This window comes from Oryzias latipes, chromosome 13, assembly GCF_053564925.1.
Source record: "Oryzias latipes strain Hd-rR chromosome 13, Olatipes_Hd-rR_3.1".
NCBI lineage: Eukaryota > Metazoa > Chordata > Actinopteri > Beloniformes > Adrianichthyidae > Oryzias > Oryzias latipes.
Window position 1 is genome coordinate 15,237,349 of NC_136249.1, and position 25,420 is coordinate 15,262,768.

At 39.8% G+C, this 25,420-nt stretch overlaps 1 protein-coding gene and 1 long non-coding RNA gene across 13 annotated transcripts in view; both read left to right on the forward strand.

Moving 5' to 3' along the window:
• The first annotated feature begins 5,193 nt into the window (after nucleotides 1–5,193).
• LOC144981438 (uncharacterized) lies at nucleotides 5,194–9,784 on the forward strand. Of its 6 annotated transcripts, none has more exons than XR_013647089.1 (6): nucleotides 5,201–5,302; nucleotides 6,304–6,384; nucleotides 6,689–6,765; nucleotides 7,111–7,222; nucleotides 8,664–8,927; nucleotides 9,348–9,784. It is a non-coding gene; the product is annotated as an uncharacterized LOC144981438 (long non-coding RNA). The 6 variants fall into 6 exon arrangements; XR_013647091.1 differs by having other exon boundaries at nucleotides 6,689–6,747; XR_013647087.1 differs by having other exon boundaries at nucleotides 5,202–5,302; nucleotides 6,672–6,765.
• Nucleotides 9,785–11,604: 1,820 nt separating this feature from the next.
• The window catches only part of gria4a (glutamate receptor, ionotropic, AMPA 4a), a 218,384-nt gene continuing 204,568 nt past the window's right edge, over nucleotides 11,605–25,420 (forward strand). For 6 of the 7 annotated variants that reach the window (XR_013647093.1, XR_013647092.1, XM_023961797.2 and 3 more), the window contains exons 1-2: nucleotides 11,605–12,140; nucleotides 14,909–15,067. Coding sequence is in view for 4 of the 7 variants with exons in the window: in XM_023961797.2 (XP_023817565.1) it covers nucleotides 12,035–12,140; nucleotides 14,909–15,067 (265 nt within the window). In the remaining 3 variants the exon portion in view is untranslated. Of the gene's footprint in view, nucleotides 12,141–14,908; nucleotides 15,068–23,775; nucleotides 23,896–25,420 lie in introns of all 7 variants that reach the window. The other variant, XM_078929485.1, reaches the window with a different exon arrangement.

Sequence of the window (25,420 nt, forward strand, 5' to 3'; positions counted from 1 at the left end):
GAACCTTAACTGACCGTTCTGTGTCTGAGTTTAAACACACAGTTCAGCCAGTACTTAGTGATATTCTGAGAAAATACTCTGAGACCAGCTCCCATAGTATCAGTCCTAGTATAAATGACCACTTTGTTAATGATGCCTTACAAGCCCTCAGGAGTACACTCGATGTTGTTGCCCCCTTGAAACCTAAGTTCGTCAGACAAAACCGAGTAGCACCGTGGTTTAACGCTGAAACTCGTTCTCTTAAACGAGAAACCCGTAAGTTGGAAAGAGAATGGCGCCGCTCCGGTTCAGAGCAGTCTCTGGATATCTGGAAACATAGCCTATTAAATTATAAAAAAGCTCTGCGTAGAGCTAGAAGCCAGTACTATTCAACCTTAATATCAGAGAATGGAAACAATCCAAGATTTCTTTTTAGCACTATAGCTAAATTAACTCGCAGTCAGAGCTCAGTAGAACCACATGTTCCTGTTTCTCTCAGCTCTGATGATTTTCTTACATTTTTCGATAGTAAAATCTCAAATATTAGACATAAGTTAAATCAAGTTATTCCTACTATCAGCCCAGAACAGGCTGAAGCGGTAGAAATGGAGGCATCCATAGAAACCTCTGTAACATTAGACTGCTTCACTGCTGTGGATCAAGCGGAAATAACATCAATTATTACGTCCTCCAAATCCTCAACGTGTCTGTTAGACCCAATTCCCACTAGACTTTTTAAAGAAACTTTTCCCCTAATTAATGATTCCATATTAACAATGATAAATGCCTCTCTGGAAACGGGTTACGTGCCACAGTCTTTTAAATATGCAGTTGTTAAACCTCTTCTGAAAAAGCCCAGTTTGGATCCTAGCATCTTGGCCAACTATAGACCGATATCAAACCTGCCCTTTATTTCTAAAATCCTAGAAAGAGTTGTAGTTAAGCAGCTTTACTGCCACCTACAGGACAACAGCCACTTTGAAGACTTTCAGTCGGGGTTTAGACCTCACCACAGTACGGAAACTGCACTAGTTAGAGTCTCTAATGACTAGTTATTGGCCTCAGAAAAGGGACTACTTTCTATTCTGGTCCTGTTGGACCTCAGTGCTGCCTTTGACACTATCGACCACGGTATTTTACTCCATAGATTAGAGCAGGACATAGGGATCAGAGGATCTGCTCTCCAGTGGTTTAAATCCTATCTGTCTGATAGGTATCAGTTCGTTAATGTAAATGGCCATTCCTCTCAGTGCACTCGAGTCAACTATGGAGTCCCACAGGGCTCAGTCTTGGGACCGATCCTGTTTACGCTTTATATGTTACCCCTAGGAAACATAATCAGGAAACACAGCATTAATTTTCATTGTTATGCCGACGATACGCAGTTGTATTTATCCATGAAGCCTGACCAGAATGACCAGATAGAGAAACTGAACGCCTGCATCAGTGACATCAAGACCTGGATGACAATTAATTACCTCCTCTTGAACCCAGAAAAAACTGAGGTCATTATACTTGGTCCTAAAAACCTCAGAGATGCTCTGTCTGCTCAGATAGTCTCCCTGGATGGTATAAGTATAGCCCCCAATTCCACAGTTAGAAACCTTGGGGTTTTACTTGACCAGGATTTATCATTTAAGGCTCACATATCTCAGGCATGTAGAACTGCCTTTTTTCACCTGCGGAATATTGCTAAGATCAGAAATATACTTTCTAAGAGTGATGCTGAAAAACTCATCCATGCATTTGTTACGTCGAGGCTGGATTACTGTAACTCCTTGTTAGCAGCGTGTCCTAAGAGTTCCTTAAGAAGTCTCCAGCTTGTTCAGAACGCAGCAGCTAGATTGTTAGCTGGAACCAGCAGAAGAGATCACATCACTCCTGTGTTAGTTTCGCTCCATTGGCTCCCAGTTGATTCTAGAATTAAGTTCAAGATCCTCCTGTTAACCTATAAGGCCTTACATGGAATGGCCCCGTCCTATATTAAGGACCTCATAGTCCCTTACCAACCAATCAGAACACTTCGCTCGCAAAATGCAGGACTGCTTGTGGTTCCTAGAATTAGTAAAAGTACGGTTGGAGGTAGAGCGTTTAGCCACCAAGCCCCTGTCTTATGGAATAAACTCCCAGCTCATATAAGAGAGGCCGACTCAGTTTCTACATTCAAAGCTAGACTGAAAACATTCCTCTTTGGACAGGCTTATTGTCAGACTAGTTAGTATTCAGAGATTATTTAACTTAATGTTAGTTTGTTTAAATTAAACTTAATAATAACTATTTCTTTTAAAAGGCTGCTAGAAGTTGAAGCTGGGGTAACTATGGTACACTGGGGTTCTGTCCTCTTTCCTTTTTTACTTCTACCCTTCCTCTCCTCTATTCTTGATCATAATTTATCATTTAGTTCTCCATGCCTCTGTTTGGTGCAGTGCGATTCATGTATTGTCCCTCTTTTCCTCTCCCCTCCTGGGGAGTGGGAGTGCTTCCAGACTCCAGTTGGCTCATCCGTGCTCCAGTTCCTGACCGTTTACCTCGCCTTTGCTCCTGCTCCTACACCTGGCTGTGGATCCTGCCTCTGGCTCATCTCTGGCTCGTCTCTGCTCTGTACCTGACCGAGTACCTCGTCTCTGCTCCTGCTCCTACACCTGGCTGTGGTTCCTGTCTCCGGCTCGACTCGCGCCTTTGACTGTCCCGATAACCACGGCTGGATGAAGCTCGTCTGCTGGACTTTTATATATGTAGTTGTAGATTTAGATAAGTTAATTCTTCTCTAAGATTTCTGGTAAATCGCCTGTCCGTCCTGGGGGAGGATCCCTCCTTCATGTGGGCACCCCTGAGGTTTCTTCGTTTTTTCCGGAATCCGGTTTTTTTGGGAGTTTTTCCTTACCGCGAAGGGGGGTCTAAGGGCAGGGATGCCAGTATAGCTTAGTCAGTTTGTTAGTTCATTTTAGTATTTTCCTATTGAACTCTTTGTATTCGTGATCCTTTTGATTTCATGTTTTACTTCGAAGCCCATCGAGACGACTGTTGTTGTGATTTTGGGCTATACAAATAAAATTGAATTGAAAAATTGAATTGAATAGTATTGAGAGGTAACCCTTGTGCTATCCTAGGCACTTTAACGTTGGGAGTGGGTCATCTAGACCCACTAGACAGTGCTCTGAACCTTTTTTCTTCAATGATTTGTGATCTTCACTGGTGTCCATGGATTACATGAAATCTTTCCACCTTTATCCACTTTTGTCATGGTAGGGAGAACACGTCAATGTAAGGGGGGGGGGGGGGGGTCATCTAAGAAAGCACAAGGGTTAAACAGGCAAATAGTTCCTTACAGTGGCTGTGACTGGCAGCTCACTGCACCTTCAGCTTAACTGCTGACAACAAATTAAACAGTATAACAGCTTCAACTCGGAGCAGGAAACCTGTGGCCCACTTCTCATATTTTTTATCACAAATAAGCACTTTTTAAAACATTTTTTTGTCTGCTCCAAATTCACAATGATTTGAATAAAGAAATACTGAGAAATGCAATTTTGAGCTGAAATTTTGTATGTTCTTGTCAGAAGAAAGACCTCTGTCTCTCCCTCTGGTCACTGGAGGGAACTGTCTCCAGACTTCTAACTACACAACAGTTCCCAGCAACCCAAGTGCACCCTTCCTGGATGCCGCACATCTGACTCTCATTCATTCATCAACCACAGAATACTTAAGCACTGCACAGTGAAGCTCAGTGCAAAGTATTGTTTATGCCACTCTGCATGCTTTACTGAGTGGTGTAGTTGGACCTGATCTTCTGTCTCATGACTCTGTTTCTGACTCTGTTTGCCTGCCTTGACTTTCGCCTGGATCCTGAGTACCCCTGTTACTTCTCTTGGGCTCTCATGCTTGTATTTGACCCCTGCATGCATGACCCTGATTTAGCTTTGTGGACTTTTAGCTAAGCTAATAAACGTGCTGCATTTGCGTCCAGCCGTCTGCCTGTTCTTGTGACAGGTCTCCATCAGAAAATGCTGCAAGAACATGTGAAAAAAACAAACACCATTTTCATTGGAGTTGATCTTTAAAATGTCGTTTTTTTCTGATGCATGTCATCAAAAGATTGTTTTCTCACCATTTTCAAGAATGTTAGTTTTTAATTGTCCAGTAACACTTTGAAAAACAGTTTAATTTTCTGTTTCACAGATGCTACACAAATGAATCTATTATTTTTGCCTTGACTTCACTTGGTGAGGATTGAGATTAAAGCTGCCAATCACCCTCAAATAAGGCTTTTAGCATACGTTAACAAAGACTAGAAAAGTACTGTGTTTTATGTGTGAGTTTGGAAACCGTCCTAATTTACTGATGCTGTTAAAGTTATTTCTCAGTTAATTTTATAAAAAATAACAGAAAAAATATATGTATAACAATTATTGGGGTTGTGTCATCAAAATCAAAGCTCTGTAAAGCTCTGGTTGTCCTTTTTATCAGAATAAGTAAGCATGGAGTGAAAGAATATATTTGTAAGGATTTTTGGTGTTTCTTCTTCCTTCAGGAATCTCAGTTAAAGACGAAAGCAGAGAAGAGCATCTCCACATCAAGCCCACTAACACACAAGCTGAGTAATTTCAGGACCATGGACAGAGTTCTTCATGATTCAGGCTGAACTGAGTTGGTTTTCAGTTTTTGCACTTTGAATATGTGTCCATATTGTATGGAGTTAATTCAGTCTCAATAATCAGAAATGCACACAACATATTTCACAAATACACACGCTCCGATTCACAAATGTCATTTTATGCAAACGTGAAAAATAAATTCGGAAATACACACCCTGTGTTTCACAAACACACAGATTGTGTTTCACACATGCACACTAAATGTTTTACAAATGCACAATAAGTGTTTCTCACAAATGTGCACACTGTTTTTCACAAAAACATTTTAGAAATTCACAATAAATGTATCAGAAATGCACAGTAAGTGCTTCACAAACATGATTTTTAGGTACACATGTGATGTGAACTCACAGATCATTCGAACTGCAAACTGTGCATTCAAAATCCCGTTCTCATTTGTGAATCTCCCCGTGTGTGTGAGAGATTTTTCTACGGTGAATATTGAGACTCATCTGACGGAGCGGGTCAACTAATGTCACCATTGGCTAGTGAATCTGTCAATCAAACTCATCGGCAAAGCAGGCGGGTTCGCTTTTAGCCAATCCAATGGCCCCTTACACTCTTCACTTTCAAAGTGACGAGGGAGGGAGCTGTTCAGCACAGCAGTTGGGAGGACGCGGGCGGCAAACATGGCGGAGAGGTCTTCTGAACGGGATCAGTCTCAGCCCGTAAGTAATGCATTTATTTGATCATTCCCTCGTTGTACGTCCTGTAATGTTATTGAATACTAAGTTGAAGCGTTCTCCTTTGCCAAGTGACATGTGTGAATGCTTTATGAACACTGCAGCCGAGTCGTTTGCAGAGTACCCCCACCGCAAATTAGCTTAGCTTTGTTTTGCTTAGCCTGTGCAAGTTGTGGCTGTGTGAGTGTGAGTGAAGTTCAAGCCGGTGTCGGTTCAAGCTAGCGTCTATAGCCAATGATCTGTAGGTTCTTAACATGATTCATAAGGAACTAAGGGGAAAAGCATGCCGGATTTACAGCAGCAAAGAAAGTTTAATAAAAAGTATTGATTTGGAGACGGCGATTTGTTTAAACACTGATGCTATGCTATGCTAACTAGCTAGTTGTTCCGTGTGCTGCCTTTATGTAAACGCGATCCGGGTTAAAGTTAGACACAGCATTTTCACAACCCAGACTTTAATAAGACGGGGTGGACTGTGCAACAAAGTTAATTCATGACATTCATGAAAACGGCATTTTTTAAATATAACATACATGAATCCACTGTTGAATGAAAGAAGCCTCATTAAGTTTCTAACGTTAGAACCCGTATTCATTGTGATGACCAGCCCTGTGAGATTGTGTCAGAGTGACAGCCACTAAAATCCCCGTATCTTTACTTCCAATGACGTAATGACAAGAATCCCAAACATTATGTTTTTAGGCTGTTTTGTAGTCGATAAGTAGTCACAGAAAGGGTGGATGGGAGAAATCAGCTGTCAACAGTGATTTGAGTAGAAGTTACTGTAAGTATTACACACAGGCTTCCTGTGATCAGTGTCTTGTCTCTGATTTTTTTTTAAAGGTGTTCTTTACTACAAGCTCAAGTAATCATAGCAAGAGTGTTTTAAAAAATTCCCCTTTCATATATTTGAAAATTATGTAATTTAAGATAAGACAGCTAAATGATCTAATCCATGTTTGTTGTGTTTTTATTTATTCTCTAAGAATTACTGAATGTGACAGCGTGACAATCTTTTGTTCCTCGTGCCATCAGGCAATACAACTCTCTGGCAGGGCATCTTACAAGTAATTTCTTTTAATTTTACCCACTGATTTTCCAATTATTTACCTTTTTTTTATCAATCTTTTTATTTTGTGATATTTCTATTTGTAATGCATGTGTGTTTATGTGTTTTTTTAAGATGGCCATTTTAAAAAAATTTCCTCAGGGATTATTAAATACCCTTTTATTCTATTCTATTTCATATTTTATCATCCTGTTGTATTACTGTTTTACCTGTCAATTGGGAATTTAGCATTTTTGCCCCTGTAAATATCTGTCAGTTGAAAGTATTTGTACTTGTATTCCATAGATCTTGTACCTGAGAAGATAGCAGAGAACAACTGTGCAGACACCCACTTGGCCTTCTTCAGTGACGCTGTGAACGTGTATGGATTACCTCTGAGGTATTCATGTTATTCATAAAGAAATATTTTATTCACATATCAGGCAGTATAAGTACTTGGTTATTTGTACAAAAATAAAATTACTTTTTTTAGACTCCTCTCCATAAACAAAGGCAACTCTAAAACTTTCCCCTCATGAATAACATTTTACCCCCCCTTAACAGTCTCTCTCACCTCATTTTTTTCCCCAGAGATACATGTAACCCACTCCTGCAATTTTTTTAACCTAGAAATTCTACTTATTGGCATCATACATAAGAACATTACATTTTAAACTGATGTGTACCGTATTGGCGATGCATTTGTAATTATGTGTTTGAGACATGATTTTCATGTTATTGTCAGGGTGAGAGGAGATCACGGAGGAGAAAATGTGGGCATAGCCGAGTTAATGCTCACAGTACGTACAACTGACACAAACGGCTTCATTGCAGGAAAAGTGTACACACAATCAACGGTGAGTTGAACCTAGTTTTAGAAGCTTTAATATATACACAGGGCTCCAGACTGCGTCCATTTGGTCGCATTTTGCGACCAAAATTTGAGAGTGTGCGACTGAAGTTTACACCCAGTCGCACATGTGCTACCAGTAAATTTGCCTCCTCCACCCTCCGTATTTTTTATACATTAAACATGAAAGGAGCACGTCAATGATCGATGAAATGAGAGATGAAATCATCAATGAGACGCGAGCGCACACGCACGCAGGCAGACACACACACTCGCGCGAATACTCATGAGACTGGAGCACACGCGAGCACACACTCGCGTTTCATTGAGTGATGCCTGAGGCGGCCAATGCGTGTGGGAAGAATAGGGAAAGTCACTGCAAGTGGCTAAAATATGTGGAGGGGCGGGGCTTAACATCCGTGGGAAGGAAACGGAGACAAATATCATCACAACCTGATATGTGCGTCTGAGCTATGAGCAAGCGAACTATTGATTCGTTCTTCCGACCTGCAGCTAGTGTACCAGTGACAGAGTGTACAGCAGGGGTCTCAAACTCGTATGAAATCGAATCTGCAGCGAGACTGAAAGAGACCAGGAATTAGGAGTTGTCTTGGGATGGATGTAGCCTTTTTTTAATCAGTTGGTATTTTAAATTATTTGAATTGATCAGTGAACTACAAAAAACCCATCAGGACGCATGTCCCATAATGCATTGTTTTTTAGTCTGTAGGGCAGCTTTTAGTCAGTTCAATACTAAATTTCCAGCTGCGTTCGCTCTGATTGGTGTCTTGCTCTCACCCCTTTCTCGTGATATTTTTGTTTTGATTGACAGGTGATGTTGGAGCAAAAACAAAAATATACGTCACACACCAGGTGATCTGTGCAGTGTTGCGTCCATCTGGGTGATCTCAAACACGCTTATTGTGCATCTTGACTGAACCTATTTGGTGTCACCAACATGAATTTCCATCCTCTAATATTTACATACATTTAAGTATTGTTTGAAACTGTGAAATTACGAAAGGTTACTACGGTAATCACTTGTTACTAAAAACTTTTTTTTATTCTAAATGTATGGTATTTTTTTTACTATTTTTACTTAGTTGTACTGTCGTGACAGCGATGGTGCTGTCAGTTTACCTTCATGTTGCATCTTCAAAAGTGCAGATTAAAATGTGACACTGAATTAGAAACAGCACATTGTAATTTCTGCATCTATTATTAAAGTATTTATTTGTAATACAGTGGAAATTAGTAGATTTGGTTAGAATGTTGATTTACGGTATGCGCCCCTAAATTTTCTGGTTGTGCCCCTAAAATTTTCAGTTAGGGGCCACTATGCTCCTAGTGAAAAAAGTTAGTCTCGTGCCCTGATACATAAAAGTGAATGATGTATTAAAAATAAATCTGACAATATAATATTTCTTTTTGCTTTTTTCCAAATACAGGATTGAGCTCCTCTGGTGTGATGTCTTCGTGAGTGTTACTGGTTTATATTACAACATCCTGCTCTCTCCTGAGGACCAAGACTTGCTCAATATCAGTCACATCACGTATTCTGCTGCCATTACATTTTTCTACCACGCATTCAGGCCAGTTTGGATGTCTTTAGTGACGCGTGGGACAGCCATCCAATCAGGACGGAGCAAAGCATGACACCAAATCAGCTGTGGCAGTTGGGCTTGACCCAGAACCCTGTTTCTGATCCCCGGGTAAATGCTTTATTTAATCTCACTGTACTGGACAACTGATTTGTGTGCAGTTTGACTAAAGTGGAAAGTTTCAAGAAGAGTATCATGAAATCATAATGACTACAGTGAATATTCATCGAAAATGAATGAAAAGGATTATTGTTGTGTGGTTTCCCTAAATTGTTTGTTTGTAGGAAGAATAGCACATCTGCAAGTTCAAAATGCATCACAATGCATGGCATTATGAGCCATCAGATGTACTAATGTCACTACTTTGTTAAGGTTCACTTATTTGCAAATTATAAACAGTTATGGAGATATGAGGTCTGCCTGCAAGCAACAATATAAGTTATTATTAGTCGGTCACTGTTCCTACATAATCTAAAACACAAAAAAAACAGTGCTGTTCATAAACAGTATCTTTTTTTTTTTTTTTGTCAGGGTATGCTGGTTCCAGAGATTGAATGGGAGGAGAGTGGATCCATGACTGAACCTCATCCTGGGATCAATGTCCTGGTATGGGACAGTCACCTTTTGGGTCCACAAATGTTGGAACTGCAAGACGACATCAATCCATTGTGGAATTCACACCGTTTGGGAGTGGACCTACATCTTTACTGTCCAGTGTGTTTAGAACTTAATTTAGGTGAGATAATTACATACAGAAGAAGAGAGACTGAGGGGAGTAAGACAGAGTTCAAATCAATACTGCTGTATTGTTCAAGGGACTTCATTGTATGTAAGGAAGTTATGAAAATTAGTTCCAGTTTAAATAAAATTCAAATCAGTAGAGATCCCACATTTGCTTAAATTTTGATGTTTTAATCTGTCCATGTTTTCACTGAATTTTACTCTGCAATAAAGGGTGAATGTTTGCACTTTGTTGTTCTATGACCATCTTTTGTTGTGTAGTATTTAACCAGCTATAAAACCCAGAGAGATGAGGATCTTTTTTGCAAGGGTGACCTGGCCAAGAGGTGTATATGTATATGGTTACAATATAAAATCAATTACATTTGAGTTATTAAAAAAATAAAATTAAACAAAGTGACTTCGGGCTGAGCAGGGGGGGTGTATTGGGTATCTGTGATTGACAGTGAGATGAACTTGAGGTAATGTAGTCCCACTGCGTGGTACGGAGCAAAGTGATGCCAGTTTCTCCACAAAACCTGTGGAAGTTGAAGATTTTTCTCCTCCACCTTCATATGATCAAAACCGTGTCTGAGTGTTGAAATGACGCTAGCATGAAAGCTAAGAGAATAACGTACAAACAATCCCGAGTGAAACGTTCATTGTAAATCCCATGACCAGTACAGAGTTCGATGGATTCTATGTCAACTGCATTCAACCACTGTTGCCTTGCTTCCAGGTCCACTGAAAAGTTGCACAAGCCAGTAATTTTTGACAACCGAAGGAAATAAACCGACAAGCCATGCTAGGGCTAACACGCTAACGACCGACTGGTACAGAATCAAATATGGGCGGGGCTTTTGCCACCCGCAGAAAGCGTAGAGAAAGTGTAAGGGGCCATTGGATTGGCTAAAAGCGAACCCGCCTGCTTTGCCGATGAGTTTGATTGACAGATTCACTAGCCAATGGTGACATTAGTTGACCCGCTCCGTCAGATGAGTCTCAATATTCACCGTAGAAAAATCTCTCACACACACGGGGAGATTCACAAACGAGAACGGGATTTTGAATGCACAGTTTGCAGTTCGAATGATCTGTGAGTTCACATCACATGTGTACCTAAAAATCACGTTTGTGAAGCACTTACTGTGCATTTCTGATACATTTATTGTGAATTTCTAAAATGTTTTTTGTGAAACACAGTGTGCACATTTGTGAGAAACACTTATAGTGCATTTGTAAAACATTTAGTGTGCATTTGTGAAACACAATCTGTGTGTTTGTGAAACACAGGGTGTGTATTTCCGAATTTATTTTTCACGTTTGCATAAAATGACATTTGTGAATCGGAGCGTGTGCATTTGTAAAACCGGTTGTGTGCATTTCTGATTATTGAGACTGAATTAACTCCATAATATTGTGCCCATGACTTCTGACATGAACTGAAAAGTTCTTTAGGAGGGGGTTCTTTTTTTGCTGCAACACAAATATTATTTGGGAATTTCCTTGTTAGCTAAGACATGTCATATAAAGCACTCTTAGAAACAACCCTCTGATAAAGAAGAGGTTTGTTAGAATTGCATTTTTTTCATAGACAGCATTATTAAGGTTTTTTTTTTCCTTGCAGGATTATCTTCTTTGATTTGTTGTTGTTTTCCCAGCAGAGGTCAGGTGTCCGCTCGCAGGAGGTCGTGCTGCAATGGGGGATGAATTTGCGGGTCCCTGGGGTGCCGTTAGCGCTGCTGCAGGCGGGCTGAGGTTCTCCTCAGTCAATCAGTCGGCGGCTTGGATGCCGCTGAAAAGCGCCGTGAGGGGCGAGCGGACCGCTGCTTATAGGTTTGTTTATACAAGCGCAATCTTTCTGATATTCATTCTCATGAAAAAAAAAAGAAAAGAAAAGAAACAAGACTTTTATTTTGTACCGACAAAAGTATTTGTTTCAATTGGGATGAAATCAACATTTCAATTTCTGTTAGACTGAAGCATTCACAGAGGCTCATGGGGCATTTGCGTTTTTACACGTTCATATTATAAGGAAATCCCACTGCGATTTTTGTTTTTCCAACGCAGACATGAACCAGGAGGCACAGAGACAGAGCAGGAGCGGAGAAAGTAAAGAAGGCAAAGCATTTTCATCGAAACTCCAAAAGAGGGAGAGGAAAGAAAAGACGAGTGTGTAGGAGAGAAAGAGAGGAAGCGGCGGGGCGCGCATGTCCAGTCTTTCCGCGCAGCCTGCTCTGAGCTCACCCAGCGACTTTCCCCACTCTTCCTCTCCCCCCCCGCCCCGATTTTTCAATGTCTACCGGACAAACGGCTGCCTCCCGAACAGACGCTGCAGGGGAAGGAACGGACAAACGCGCCATGGAATAGGAATACTACTTGGAAAGTTAAACGGGGGGAAAGAAAACCTCTACATCTTCTTTATTTTTACCTTATTCTGCTTCTTTTGCGTCTTCCCCTCCTTCTCGATGTATCCAACCTGTTTCTGAAAGGACTGTATGACAGAAAAAATGAGGATTAATATTTTTTCTTGGCACTTTCTTGGGTTGTATTCCGCCCTGTGGGGACTGGCGACAGGGGCTTTCCCCAGCTCAGTACAGATAGGTGAGTTGTGGGATCACGGAATTTACGCACGGGTTCTCACATACTGAAGACAGCAATATATCTATATATGTTTATATTAAATAGAGCACATGACAACTAGAGAAAAATCCTGTTAATCCAAAATATGACGAAAGAGATTAAAAGGAAAAAGAACATTTTGTCAATGCTGCATTGCTTGTCTGAAGCTTTTCAACCCAAATCTTCTGCTTGACTTCAGTCAGTCATATGCTTTAGAAATGCGCATAAACTCTCCCCATTGACTGTATTGCTCGCATTTTTAAAGCTGTTCTACGCTCATCAATGTTTCAGGGAGCGTTGTTCCTTCCTCGGTGTTTGGACACTGCGGTGTTCTCTTTGTCGCTTTCTCCGTCTCCCTCTGCGCGTTATCAGTTAGTGCGGGATAAGTCCCCCCTCCACGAACAGATCAGAGATAAAGTTAGATGTGTGGTGCACAGGGAGCACACACCGGCTCCTGAACACGCACGTTCACACATTTATGCGTAAATTGAATGCACTGCATCGCTGTTTGCGCCTGAGAATGCGTGCGTTTGCGCGCAGGTGGATTCCTTCTATTTATGTGATAAGCATTGATAATGTAATGTCCACATGGACGCAACAATGTTAAAGAATGTATGTGCACAGAGGAGAATTTCCTGCATGAGGCATGGCATACTGGTGCGCACCTCCAGACAGGCTAAAAAAAAAAGCCAGAAAAACGGGATGGTGAAGAGAAGAAAAGCTCTTTGCACCGCATGTCATGCGTAAATACACCATCTACCCATACATGATCGTTCCCCTGGCTCCTACCCCCCACCCCCCCAACACACACAAACACACACACACTTCACTGGAGGAGTCATCTGCATGTCCCTGAACTCCACACGAGTGGAACCTCTGTATAAATGAATGGTTTTCCTTCAAATGTGTGGAAAAAGACATTGATTTCATACCCAAAGCACAATATGCTTTTGCCATGCCAACACTAAGGTATTAAAGTTTATTTATTAGGGAAGTGTGCAATAACCGGAGAAGGTGTAACCTCCTTTTATATTTTGTTGTATATTTTTTAACATATCTTTCTTATATTGTCTTATTTCGCAGTTTTTAGTTTTCTACTCTTACTTGACTTTTTATTCCACCGGAAAAAAATTGCACTGTAATTTCGTTGTACATGTACAATGACAAATAAAGATATTTCATTTAACACAAATGCATTGTTGATGCTTTGAACCAGCTGGATTTTTTTCAAATTTCTATATTGCCCTCCAAAAATAAAGTTTTTTTGACTACTCCAATATACCTGATGTGTAACTGATGCACTGCTGTGTTTAACAAACCGAGCAGGAGCAGTGAAGGGACCCTTTAGACACAGCAACACACTGATGCCCGTCCTGATATCTGGTGGTAATTGCTTCATTCAATATCCTCTGCTTCCACCTCCCTTTTTATCATTCTCCTGCAGCACAGTCAAGACTCCACAGTCCACCAGGGTAATCCAACTCCACTGAATCGAATCTGATCTGCTAAAACTTCACCAAGTCATCTGTGGTGCTCACATTTGAAACAAGCCAGCAGACAGTCAGCTAACCAAATCACTGAGTCCTGATCCAAATAAGAGACTGTGAAGGCAAAGTTTCAGCTTTTCGAATACTTTTCTTTGCCTCTGACTCGGCTTCAGTCATTTATGTGTCTGTTCTGAAGTTTACAGCCACATTTTGGATTGAATGCTTAAACTTCTGTCGACAGAACAGACATTTGAAATGCTTGTCAAGAAAACGTGGTGATATGTGCTCATCAGGCTTTTCTGTTTGTGTTTGCATGAAAACAGATTTAGAACCTCCTAACGTTGAACTAAAGCTGAAAAAAGAAGGAATGTTGTTAGATAAACCATGTCAAGATATGTCTCTAAGTTGAGACTTTTCTTTGCTGATTCTAGTGATTTTATCAGGCTGTGCCTCCTTGCAGTGATCATGTAAATCTCATGATGCTAAACTCTGACCTTCAAGTTGTTGTATTTTTAGTGTGTTTTATTTTCCTTTCAGCATGTTTGATCTATTCAGCAGTTTGAGGAATTTCCTGTGTTATATTACAGCTGGTAATAGCTGTAATATAAGACAGAGGGATATCATTTGTTACCTATTGGTACCTATTGGTAACAAATGATACCTCCAAGTGCCTGAAAGGATCAAATGGCCATTTTTTTCTGTTTGAGCAAAGCTTCTCCTCTGTTTAAGAGGATTTTGCTTTAGGTTTCTAAAACATTTTCATTCCTCCAAAATCAAATTCTTCTACAGTTCGGATGAGTTTTGTCATTTTCAAAAGTCAATCTCGCATTTCTTTTACATCACTCATTCTTTCGCCTGATTCTTTCTGATCTTCTCTTTCTTTTATATCTTCTCAAACCTACCAGTCTTTCATCTGGCGACTCTTTTCTCACATGATTCCTTTCTGTTTTTTCTCAGATTTCATGGATAGAAAGAGGAATGCGGATCAATGTTTGTATTCATGTCTGCGTGCCAGACAGAGTGAGAATCTGCTGAAAGACAAATTACCTTTTATAAGCGACCTAATGAAGATATTGGCTTTCTTCCCTCTGTCCCCTCCTCTGATTTTTCTCTTTTCCACCCATCCATCCTCCCTTCTTTCCTCCCCCCATCTCTGTATCACAACACTCCAACCTGATGACCCCCTCCCCCCTGCCCCGCTCTGCCATAACTCACTTCCTCTTCTCTCCATCTTGTCCTTCTCCTCTCTGTCCCTCTCTCCAGGTGGACTGTTCATTAGGAATACAGATCAGGAGTACACAGCATTCCGATTAGCTATCTTCCTTCACAATACCAGCCCTAATGCTACGGAAGCCCCCTTTAACCTGGTTCCACACGTTGACAACATAGAGACCGCCAACAGCTTTGCAGTTACAAATGCATGTGAGTGTTTTAAATTACACTTTTTTTTCTGTCCTTGTCCTTCCTGTTATCTTTGCTTTGCTGGGGTCTATTCTGCTGTCTACAGAGGAAACAGCTTTGCTTTTAAGTCTCTAAACTGTGGTTATTTCACCGGTTTTAAGCTCTAACTTTATAGTTCTGGTTTGGAAGCAAAATGTAAACGGCAGACCTGCTGAGTTCAACCATAATCATGTGCAGCTTGGTTTATTGCATCTTACGGCAGATGAGAGGTTTTTAAACTAAGCTTTGCTTAGACTTTACATTCCCACTCCAATACGTTCTTGTAGCATTTTTCTGATGGAGGACATCTTCAAAGAAGATTAAGCTTAAAATTGCATTTCTTAGTATTTCTTTATTCAAATCATTGCGAATCAGGAGCAAATGAATAAATGATGTTGGGAAAAGATCACATTTCTGACGAAGAAAACACGTTGGGCAGACAACAAGCTCCCTGCTCTCCTCCATTCTGATGCATCCAGAATCCATGTATGTCTTTTTCTGGTCTGAGCTGGCATCTGGCTCAAAAATGTACGGCTGATAAGCTCCAATATTGCTCGCCATTTTTGTTTTCCCAGTAATGTTAGGTTGAGGAGCTATAAGAAAGCAGGTGAAAGTCTAAACAGATGGACAACTGTAAGTGAGGTGGGCCTACTCTGTGTCCATAGTCATTATTTTCTGATGAACTCTTGCTGCTCTGCAAAATCTGTCCTAGAAATCAACACAGCTTTGTTGATTTGGGCTATAAAATGACAATCGTTATTAAAAGACCACTGGGAATGCTTTAAAAATAGATATAAAGATGATTGGAGTGGGTCTTTAAAGAATATTTTTATAAAGTGTGTCATTTCATTGCTTTTTTCCACTTAACAGTGGTGACATAACCTTTAAAAAAGCCAGAATGCCGTGGTTCTTTGGGTACAGCTAAGCGTGTGACGAGTTTTTGTATTCCGAACAAAAAGGAAGACACGGTACATTTGTGCTCCGGTTTTTTTCCTCTCTCTCTCTCATTGGGCGGTGACAACTGATCCTCCACCTTTTCTGCTTGTTCCTGCGCTTGAGATTTCATTTTTCTTCAGTCTTTGTTGACCTGAAAATCTTTGAGCGAGCATTCTGCGATGTTCATACTGAAACTCTGGTGTTAACAAGGCAGCAGCATGTTCCAGAAATGTTTCTGTTCAGAGCAGTAATCTTGTTACGGGGTTTGTGTATGAAGAAAGTATCAAGCTGCCCACAGTCTGTCAAAATAACGTTCTGATCTCACTTAAAAAATCTGTTCCTTGCTTGTGGTTTCTCGTTTACACATTTAACGAGTTTGTATTTTTGGGTTAGAACACAATGCTTACAAGTTTATAATTTTTAGTGCTATAAAGATGTTTTTGAGTTTGACATTTTCTTATCTTTGCCCCATTTTCACACACAAAACTTTCTGTTTTGAGTCTTCCATCACTTGTTGAGAGCTTAAAGACTGTGAAAGACGAATGAATCCCCCTTGAAGTAGTTATGTGACGTTTGTCAGTGAGCCCCCACTATCCTGGTTTCTTCAAATGCATCTACATCTGACTGTCTGTCATGAGTCACTTCAGTTCTCCGCTGTCGGATGCTGGATCGTTCTTGACCACCAACTGACAATCCGGACAAATAAACCGATCCCATGAAAAAACAAAATGGATCTCAAAATTTGCGACATAAAAGGGAAGATAATTCTTGTTCTTATTTTTCAAATATTTACAAAACGTGTTAAAGTAAGTATTACATAAGAAACTAGTTTAAAATAAATTATTTTCTTGAATTCTGCCTTATAGTTTGGTGGGAGATGCATCAAAAAAATTCACCCTAAAAAAAAACTTCATGAGAATGAACTTGTGTCTTCTGTGTTAAAAACCAGAAACCCATGTTGTGGGAGTTTATTTGTCATTTTGTAATTTTATTAATGGTGTTACAATTATCTCTAAAGTACAGAAAAATTGCAAATGTTCTATATCTTCTTCTTCTACTATAATGAGAAAATGAGATTTATTTAACACCAAAATGGATTAAGTAGGTTCAGAGGATGGATGGTTGGTTGGTTGGTTGGTTGGTTGGATGAATGAATGAGAAAAGGAGATTTTAGAATTTTGTCTAACTATACCATATAAATAAACCATCACAACTATTTCCATATCTTGGCTCCTTATATTGAAACATTTTTTTTATTCTGTTATTGCTCTGAATTTTAACAAAGATAAAATCGCACATCCTTTTAAAGTATAACCGTCTTTTTTTAATCTTCTTTGTATATTGTCAGGCATTCAATTCATATGTGTTTTATGCATTAATTTTAAATACTTTGATCACTTAATCTTTAATATTCTTCATTTACTGAAAAATGGATTGGATGGATCTCTAATTACTGCCACGTATAATTCTTATGGCCTTTTTTATAAAACAATAACGTAAGACCTAATATTGCTTTACATGCGTTTCTCCACATTTAAATACAAAAATAAACTTAAGTATGACCAACCCCACCCTACAATCTCAGAGAATTAAAGTTGACAAAGCAGATGACCAGACAATGAAGCACTGGAAACCAAACACCTATATATATATATATATATATATATACCGGTATATATATATATATATATATATATATATATATATATATATATATATATATGTATATATATATATATATATATATATATATATATATATATATATATATATATACACACACACACACACACGCTGAGGATCATTACCATAAACCAAGACAGCTGTGGATGATTAACAACCTATAGGTTGTTAATCACCACGTTTATAAACGTGGTGCTACTGACAGAGGGTAAACATGAAAGCAGAACAACTAATGACATGTCACAAAAATACAAAGTAAAGTGCACAATTCTTACATAAACTTAAAATTTATTAGATTTTGATGTTTTTTCAGCAAGAATTGTGTTTTCTACATGGGATTTAAGCGTTGAAAAGTGTTGCTTCCTGGTGGAAAGTCTGGGGGCATGTCTGGTATCTAAAGTTTTGCAAGCGACTTTTACTACAGAATCTGCATCTCAAATATACAATTGTGACTGAATTCATTACATACCTGTTACATGGCTTCTTCAGCACTTATAGCGTCTTTTCCAGCTGTCTTTACACTGAGTCACTCAGTTGTGTCCTGGGAATGAGCAAACATCCTTGGATTTAGTCTGAATAAGCATTTCCCCACTGTTAGTTTAATTTTATGTTTGTGTGACACAACGAGGGGCTATCACAACGCACTTTTGCAAAACATAACACTCAAAGTAGGAAGTCAGACTGCTGAAAAACTGTTTTTTGTAAACGTAAACACCTATAATTTACTGAAAGTCTTTTTCATGAGGCGTAAAAGCTTATTTGACTGAGGAAAACAATATGTAATCCTCACTACTTACTGTGTTTTTGCAGTAAGTGCAGCGAGAAATGATGAGATGCAATGTCACAAACATCTGCAAACCTGGAAGATCAAAGAATTGCAGGCTGCAGGATAGAAAGCTCCAAACATAAAATAATCTGCATGTCATAATGAAATGCTGACATACTTTCTTTACTGATTATTAGTAATTTTGCCTTAATTCGCTCAGCTGTTTTTGACAGAAATGCATGGTGTGGTGTTGCATACGTGACAAAAGACAAACCGCGCTGACATTTATTTAGAAGCTCTCAGAAGTGAGAAAGGGGGGGCAACGACAAGCCTGAATAAATGTCATTGGGCCCTTATCTGGTTAGTCACCAGAACCACTTACTCATGTGAAAGTCTGAATGTCCTCAGTCATGAATTAAATGTCTTAAAATAATAAACAAAGATGTAGGAGACGTCTCTCTATGTGGCGTTTTCTCTCTGGATTTATTGAACGCTTCTTGTCTTCATGTGCTAGCGCAACAGAAATGTGGCTTCTGTTGTTCAAACATCTGCAGACTGGCTGTGGTTTATGCCATTTTAATTGAAAAGCCTGCAGTGCAATTAAGGCTGCATCTGTTTTGTTTGTGTTTGAGACAGGACGGATCTTATGCTGCTCATCGGCCTGTCTAAGGTCAGGAAATGAGAGCAGGATGATTGTTGGGGTTTGTTCTTAAACAAGCTAATTCACCTCTTTTTCCCTTTGATGAATTAAAATTCTGAAGTTATGGAGCTGAGAGTTAAAAAGATGTATGGCTTTTTTAATGAATAAAAATGAAAGTGTCAGGAAAATGTGAAGGTTTTCTACCCTCAGCTTCCAGCTTTTCATCCCGGAAGCTGAATTCCCCTCCCAGGTGTTAAATACTCCTCCCTCTCATTAACACAAGCCAGGGGTTCATTTATTTTTGTCAAAATAAGGAATTCAGAATGATTGTGTTGTAACATTGTGCCTCCTTATCTCATTAGGCTTTAACAAATCGACCAGTGGGGCTGTTAACTAGGCTGCACGAACCAAATCAATATGGTATTATACAACAACGGCGCTTCTCTTCACAATTTCACATCTGTCTTTTCCAGAAAACCATAAAGCTTCTTGATGTCCAGAGGGTTTTTGAACACCTGTCCAAGGATTTGTTTTGTGCCACAGGAGGATAATACATGCAGATGTTTAATATGTCTGCAGGGAAGATCTTTCCGAATCAAAATGCAAGTCGTGTGCGATACCAAATCAAAACTGTGTGATCCAATTTCCGAGTTTGTCTGTCTCCTCACCCCAAAATTAAAGACACAGATAAATGAATAGATTGTTTAAAACAACCTGCAGTGATTGGAAAATTAATAGTCCACCTAGTTCTCACCACAAACATCATATGATGCTTCTGTTTCTGTGAACCTGATGAGTGGGAAGGTAGGCATTAACTACAAAGAGCCAGGTGGGTTTCTCACATGATGACACAACTTCTGCATTTATGCACAGAGCGTAAAAGGGTAGGCTTATGGGAAAGACACTTCAGAGTGTGTATAACAATGGCTGATTAACAGTCTGCTTGCATGCTCAAACCAGGCAAGATATATTACGCTAGATGTTTTTATTTATTTTTTTAATTATTTTTTTTAACTGCCTGTGTTAGAACATTTATACTCTATTACCACATATTTGTGCTAAAACCTGTTTGGTTTTACCACATTATTTGATCAGTCAAATAATGTCTAAACCCAGTGGTTTTCATTCAGACTTTCAGTTTGTAATAACAAAAATAACCCATCCAATTGAGTTTTTATGAAGCCATTTCATGTTAAGCTTATACTGAAAATTTTTACAACCTTTGTAGGTATAGATGCATAATTTTATGCAATTTAACAAAAAGGGTATTTAACAAGAATTTGTATTCATTTTCATTAGTTTCTAGCATGTTATTAAAAATAAAACGTAACTAATAGGATGAGCAGGGATAAAGCAAAAAACAAATTGTCAGTGAGCCAGTTCAGTAGCTGCAGCAACGTCCATCTATTCTCATTCTGTGCCCTCTTCACCCTGCTCGGGGTTGGGGAGGGTGCAGGGACCTTTGCCTGCCCTCGCTGGGCAAAGACGGGGGCTGAACCCTGGACAGGTTGACAGTCTATTGCAATTAATGAGACGTGTCACTCTAAACCACAAAGTATCTCATGGTGAAAAGTCAGTCATGTCAGTTGGACACATTTCACTGATTGATTTAAGTGGATGCAGAGTCTCACACCATACACCTGTCCACACAGTAGAAACATTCTGCAGATGTGGGATATGTACTCTATGTATGTCATTTGCACTTGTAACTTTAAATTATCTTACTGGCACATTTTTTTCTTCTTTTGTGTGAGTGAAATTTGCTGAAAGAAGCAGAAAAACTTTGATAACATATTGAGGATCCCATTGGAATAATTTGTATCTTCAATTGACAGCTAAATGAATTGCTGAGAGTTGAGGGTGATCCTCTTGGTTATATTGACTGAAGCTTTGCATTTTTACTTTAGTTTGGATGCAAAAGTACACACAGCATCTAAAGCCTTAGTCACAACTGTCCTTATGGGTGGATACGAGCTGTCTGCGGGCGAAAGATGGGCTACCCCGCGGCCCAAGCGGGTTAACCAAATAGATGAAAGTTCAGGACAAAAATGCTTGCATCGGATGTCCATTCTACCAGCTGGTTGATTCACTGAAAGAGCCACGTGCACAAAGTTGAGTCCCTGATTGGTAGATTGGCTGCGGCGACCTGGCCAAAATTCAGATATTTTACCTCTAACCACGGTGCCCAAACCACGGTGCTGCAGAATCTCAGATCGCATCTGTACCGTTGACTTAGCATTCAAACTTGGCGCCTCTGTTGCGCAAACCGCGTTCGGTGTTAGTGCAGCATGAGGCTTTAAGCAGTATCCTCTCAGCAGTCATGATGATCCCAGGAATCATCTCTTTGGTAGTTGTCTTCCCCTTTCCCTCTCAGTTTTCCTTATCAGAACTTGCATCAGACCAGCCAGTCTACCTTTCTGTCACAGGTGGACTGATGATCAGCTTTGAGACGAAGAAATGTTTGACAAAAAAATAAGCTTTTCTGTCTGCTCTGTGTCTACAGGCTGCACATAACAAGCTGGACCACTTGTCCCTTTTCTCCTTCCCTGTTTCTTTCTCACACTTTGCAAATTCTTCTCTGTCTTTTACCATCTCTTCTTCTCTCTGCTATTTTCCATCTTCTTTCACACCTGTCTCTCCCCCCTGCTCAGGCGTGGTGAATGGATCTCTAAATTAATCCCTTACTCTTGCTCTCTGAATTAGAATGGGGAATGCTTCTTCTGACCTTGACCACTTTGTCTCTATTCTGGTATTCAGAAAGCGTGAATAGATCATGAAAATCCCCAGTCTCCATCTCTTATTCTAACAGCACAGGAATGTAGCTTATTCCTTTGTGGCTGGGTCAGAATTCCACATATCCTTAACGGTTATCCTTCTGCGTCTGTCTCGTGGACATTTCAGTCTGGACGTGTTAGATCTTTAAGTAGGTGTGTGAGCAGTTTTCTGATAGATTCATCACCTTTGTGTCACTGACTCATTGTCATCTGACTTGAGTTTATTAATTAAATTTAAAAAACCTACTTAATTAAATGACCTCAGTTACTGCCATTGGCCTTTCCATGACTCTGACTTACAAAATTGAATTAAAAAAGTAAAGAAAAAGGTGTAGCTTATGTTTACTCTTTTAAGGCATAGTTTCTAAAGGAACCAAGCTGAGAACCGCAGTTGATCCCAATGAGCTCTAAGACTTAGTCTCAGACTTAGTGAGGGTTTTGGGGGCCGTAGAGAGGAGTGGCTGTTTCTTAAGGGTAGTGCAGGTGTGTTTTGTGACCACAAGGGACATCATGAAAATAGAACATACCATTGTCCTGTGTGTGGTAAGTGTATTGTGAAGTTTACCTACTTACGCCACACTAATGCTGTATAAATGGCGTGTGCACGTGATACGTTAGTGTCTACAGGATGTCCACACAAACCACACTCAGGATTTTGGGGAGGTTGAAAAAATGAAAATGTCATACTTAATTTCAACTTCACCCTTATTTACCCTTGCATGTTGTATAAAAGCTTTTTACGACGAGTTGCACACAGCATGCCCATAGAAAAAAATGCGCATGAACATTTTCTCGCTACGGGTTTGGCGAGCGGTGTACAACCTTGATAGTGTGTGGGCCACCAGCATCCCCCCTAAAGACTTGCCCATTTTTCACCTACAGACAGCCTGTAACAAGGTCAGCTATGACTAAGGCCATAATGACATTCCGGTTGTTTTGTGATCAGGGACAAAAGACAGAATTAGACTTAAGATTTTTAGACTTTGAATTTGATCTATTTTCTATTATTTAGGGGCCATACGATTACTTCACTTGAAAGACGACTTCATGAGATCTAAACAAACATAGATGGTGATTTGTGTGGATGCAGTTTGACTTGTTGATTATTGTGGTTCATAACCTCATCTGTCATCTGGAGTTAATACAGATGTGCCTGAGGTGAACCACTCACAGATCAATACACTTTACGTCTTATTGACTGCAGCAGATTGCATTAAGGTGCAGGTTGGACCTCATTATATTCCCCTTGCTTTGCCTTCTTGTCTTTGGAAATGAGAGCCAAAACTAACCAGTTCAAACATGTCATAGAAACTGCTTTAAAATGAGAGAATGTCTGCCGTGCCTTCACTTCTCAATGATTTTTCTTGTCATTTCTTTCAATATAAAGATCTATTGGAGATCATAAAACAGATGCGTTGTCAACTGGTTGTGGCTCAGCAGCACTCACTCGCAAACACACTTAAATATGTTTTCTTAAATTTTTTTTTCCCCTGTGTTCATTCCTGACATGTATACAAATTGATTTGCTAACATCTCCACATATTTCCAACAACCTCACAGACAGCTTGCCTCTCCACGTCTTTTGCTTTGCACTGCTCTCTCATTAAATGTCCCACTCTTCTTGTAAATGATTGAGACACAGCATTATAGCACAGTGCAATTATCATTATTGGCAACATTTTGGATGGTCATATGTCTTCTCTATGACCACACAGGGGAGAGCAGAGAGAAATAATCTCAGAAACTCTAATGGGGAAGTGCGGGCTGACTCTGGTCTGTTTCCTGGCACCAAAACCCATTCCTTGCTTTATTGCTAATACCATGGCAATAATGGGTTAATTTCAAGCATGATGGGTAAAACAGCACCTGCTTGTTTTCGGTTTATTTTCAGTGTGAAGTGGGTGGCAGGTGCCAAAGCAGGCGAGTCTGTGTGTCCAGGCAGCAGTGCTGGCTGCACCATTAACAAAACAAGACTGCTTGCCACCCTGGACTCTGACCAACAGCTGCACCAGTGAGTGTTACCTGAAAGAATAGTCTGAACTGTGTGACCTAACCAAGTCTTTAGTGACCAAAACCCTCTGTTGCTAAAACAGATACCTTCACATATTCTAAATGCTTCATATGAACCAATAGAAACCAAAGGCATTTTAGATTTAGATTCACAATCTGCTGTCAGAAAAAGAAATATTTGAATAATGGATCTCTATGACTATTTGCGCCATCAATGTGAGTCAGCTCATTCTGGCGAGGGAAAAGCAGCTTAAGCCATGTAAATGATTGAATAATATGCTACGTTCACACCAGGCATGTGACACAAACCATGGCTTCTTGAATGCATGTTTTGAAAATGATGTCTACATAGGAAAAATGGGGAGGAGACTCTTCTTCTTGTTGTTTTTCTTTGGTTTACTAGTGCATGTCCGCCATGTGCAGTAAGCTTTTTCTTTTGCAGCTGTACATCGATATATGAAAAACTGTCCTGGGATCCTCTCCCAGGACAGACAGGTGATGCACCAGAACTCTTAGAGAAACTGTCTTAACCCTTGTGCTATCCTAGGCACCTTAACATTGGGAGTTGGGTCATCTAGACCCACTAGACAGTGCGCTGAACCTTTTTTCTTCAATGATTTGTGATCTTCACTGGTGTCCATGGATGACATGAAATCTTTCCACCTTCATCCACCTTTGTCATGGTAGGGAGAACATGTCAATGTAAGGGTGGGGTCATCTAAGATAGCAGAAGGGTTAAACGTGTGCGTAGCTATGCTTGAATGTGAGAGTTTTGATCGCGGAATCCCAAACAAAGCACATATATGCTTGTTGACATAGACTTTTCATTGGAAGTGATTGCTTGAACATGTGTTGCCGAGGGTGGTATGATCGTAGCTATAAAATAACTGCAAATAAAGTTGCTTAAGTTTGTTTTTTATAAACATTCTTTCTGGGTCGTAATTCAAACTTTGAAAGAGGATGTTTGCTCACTGTCTTTAAAAACAGATGGATTTACTTTCAACAAGTGAATTAAAATATATACAGACATCCTTTCTAGTCTGCTTTTTCTAAATGGACATACTGTGGGTTTTAGTTACAGAAGTTATCATTTCAGTAAAGTTAAGCAATCTGACAGTTGCTGAATAATGTGTAATCAATGAACTATGGACACACTCCAAACATTTTAAATGCCAGCTCATTGTTCCAGTGTTGGAGTGTCTTACCTGAAGCTGGGAGATTGTGGGTTCAGAACCTACTTTGACAAAAGTCTAAAAGTGAGGCCTAAACCCTCTCTGTCTGACACTAAGCATGAATATTTGGGTTGGGGGATTAACCCACCAAACGGTTCTTATGAAAACTCAACTTGTGAACTGATAAATAATTATTATAAAACAGTCATGGTGTGTACTCTGTACAGACAAGCAGAACCTTTAGTGGGTCAGCAGTGCACTTTTTTTATTTTGTTGTTCAAGCCTGCATGGTAGTGAAAAGTGAGTAATATCATTATGTCAGACCACACAGTACATCTCAGCCTCAGTGAATAG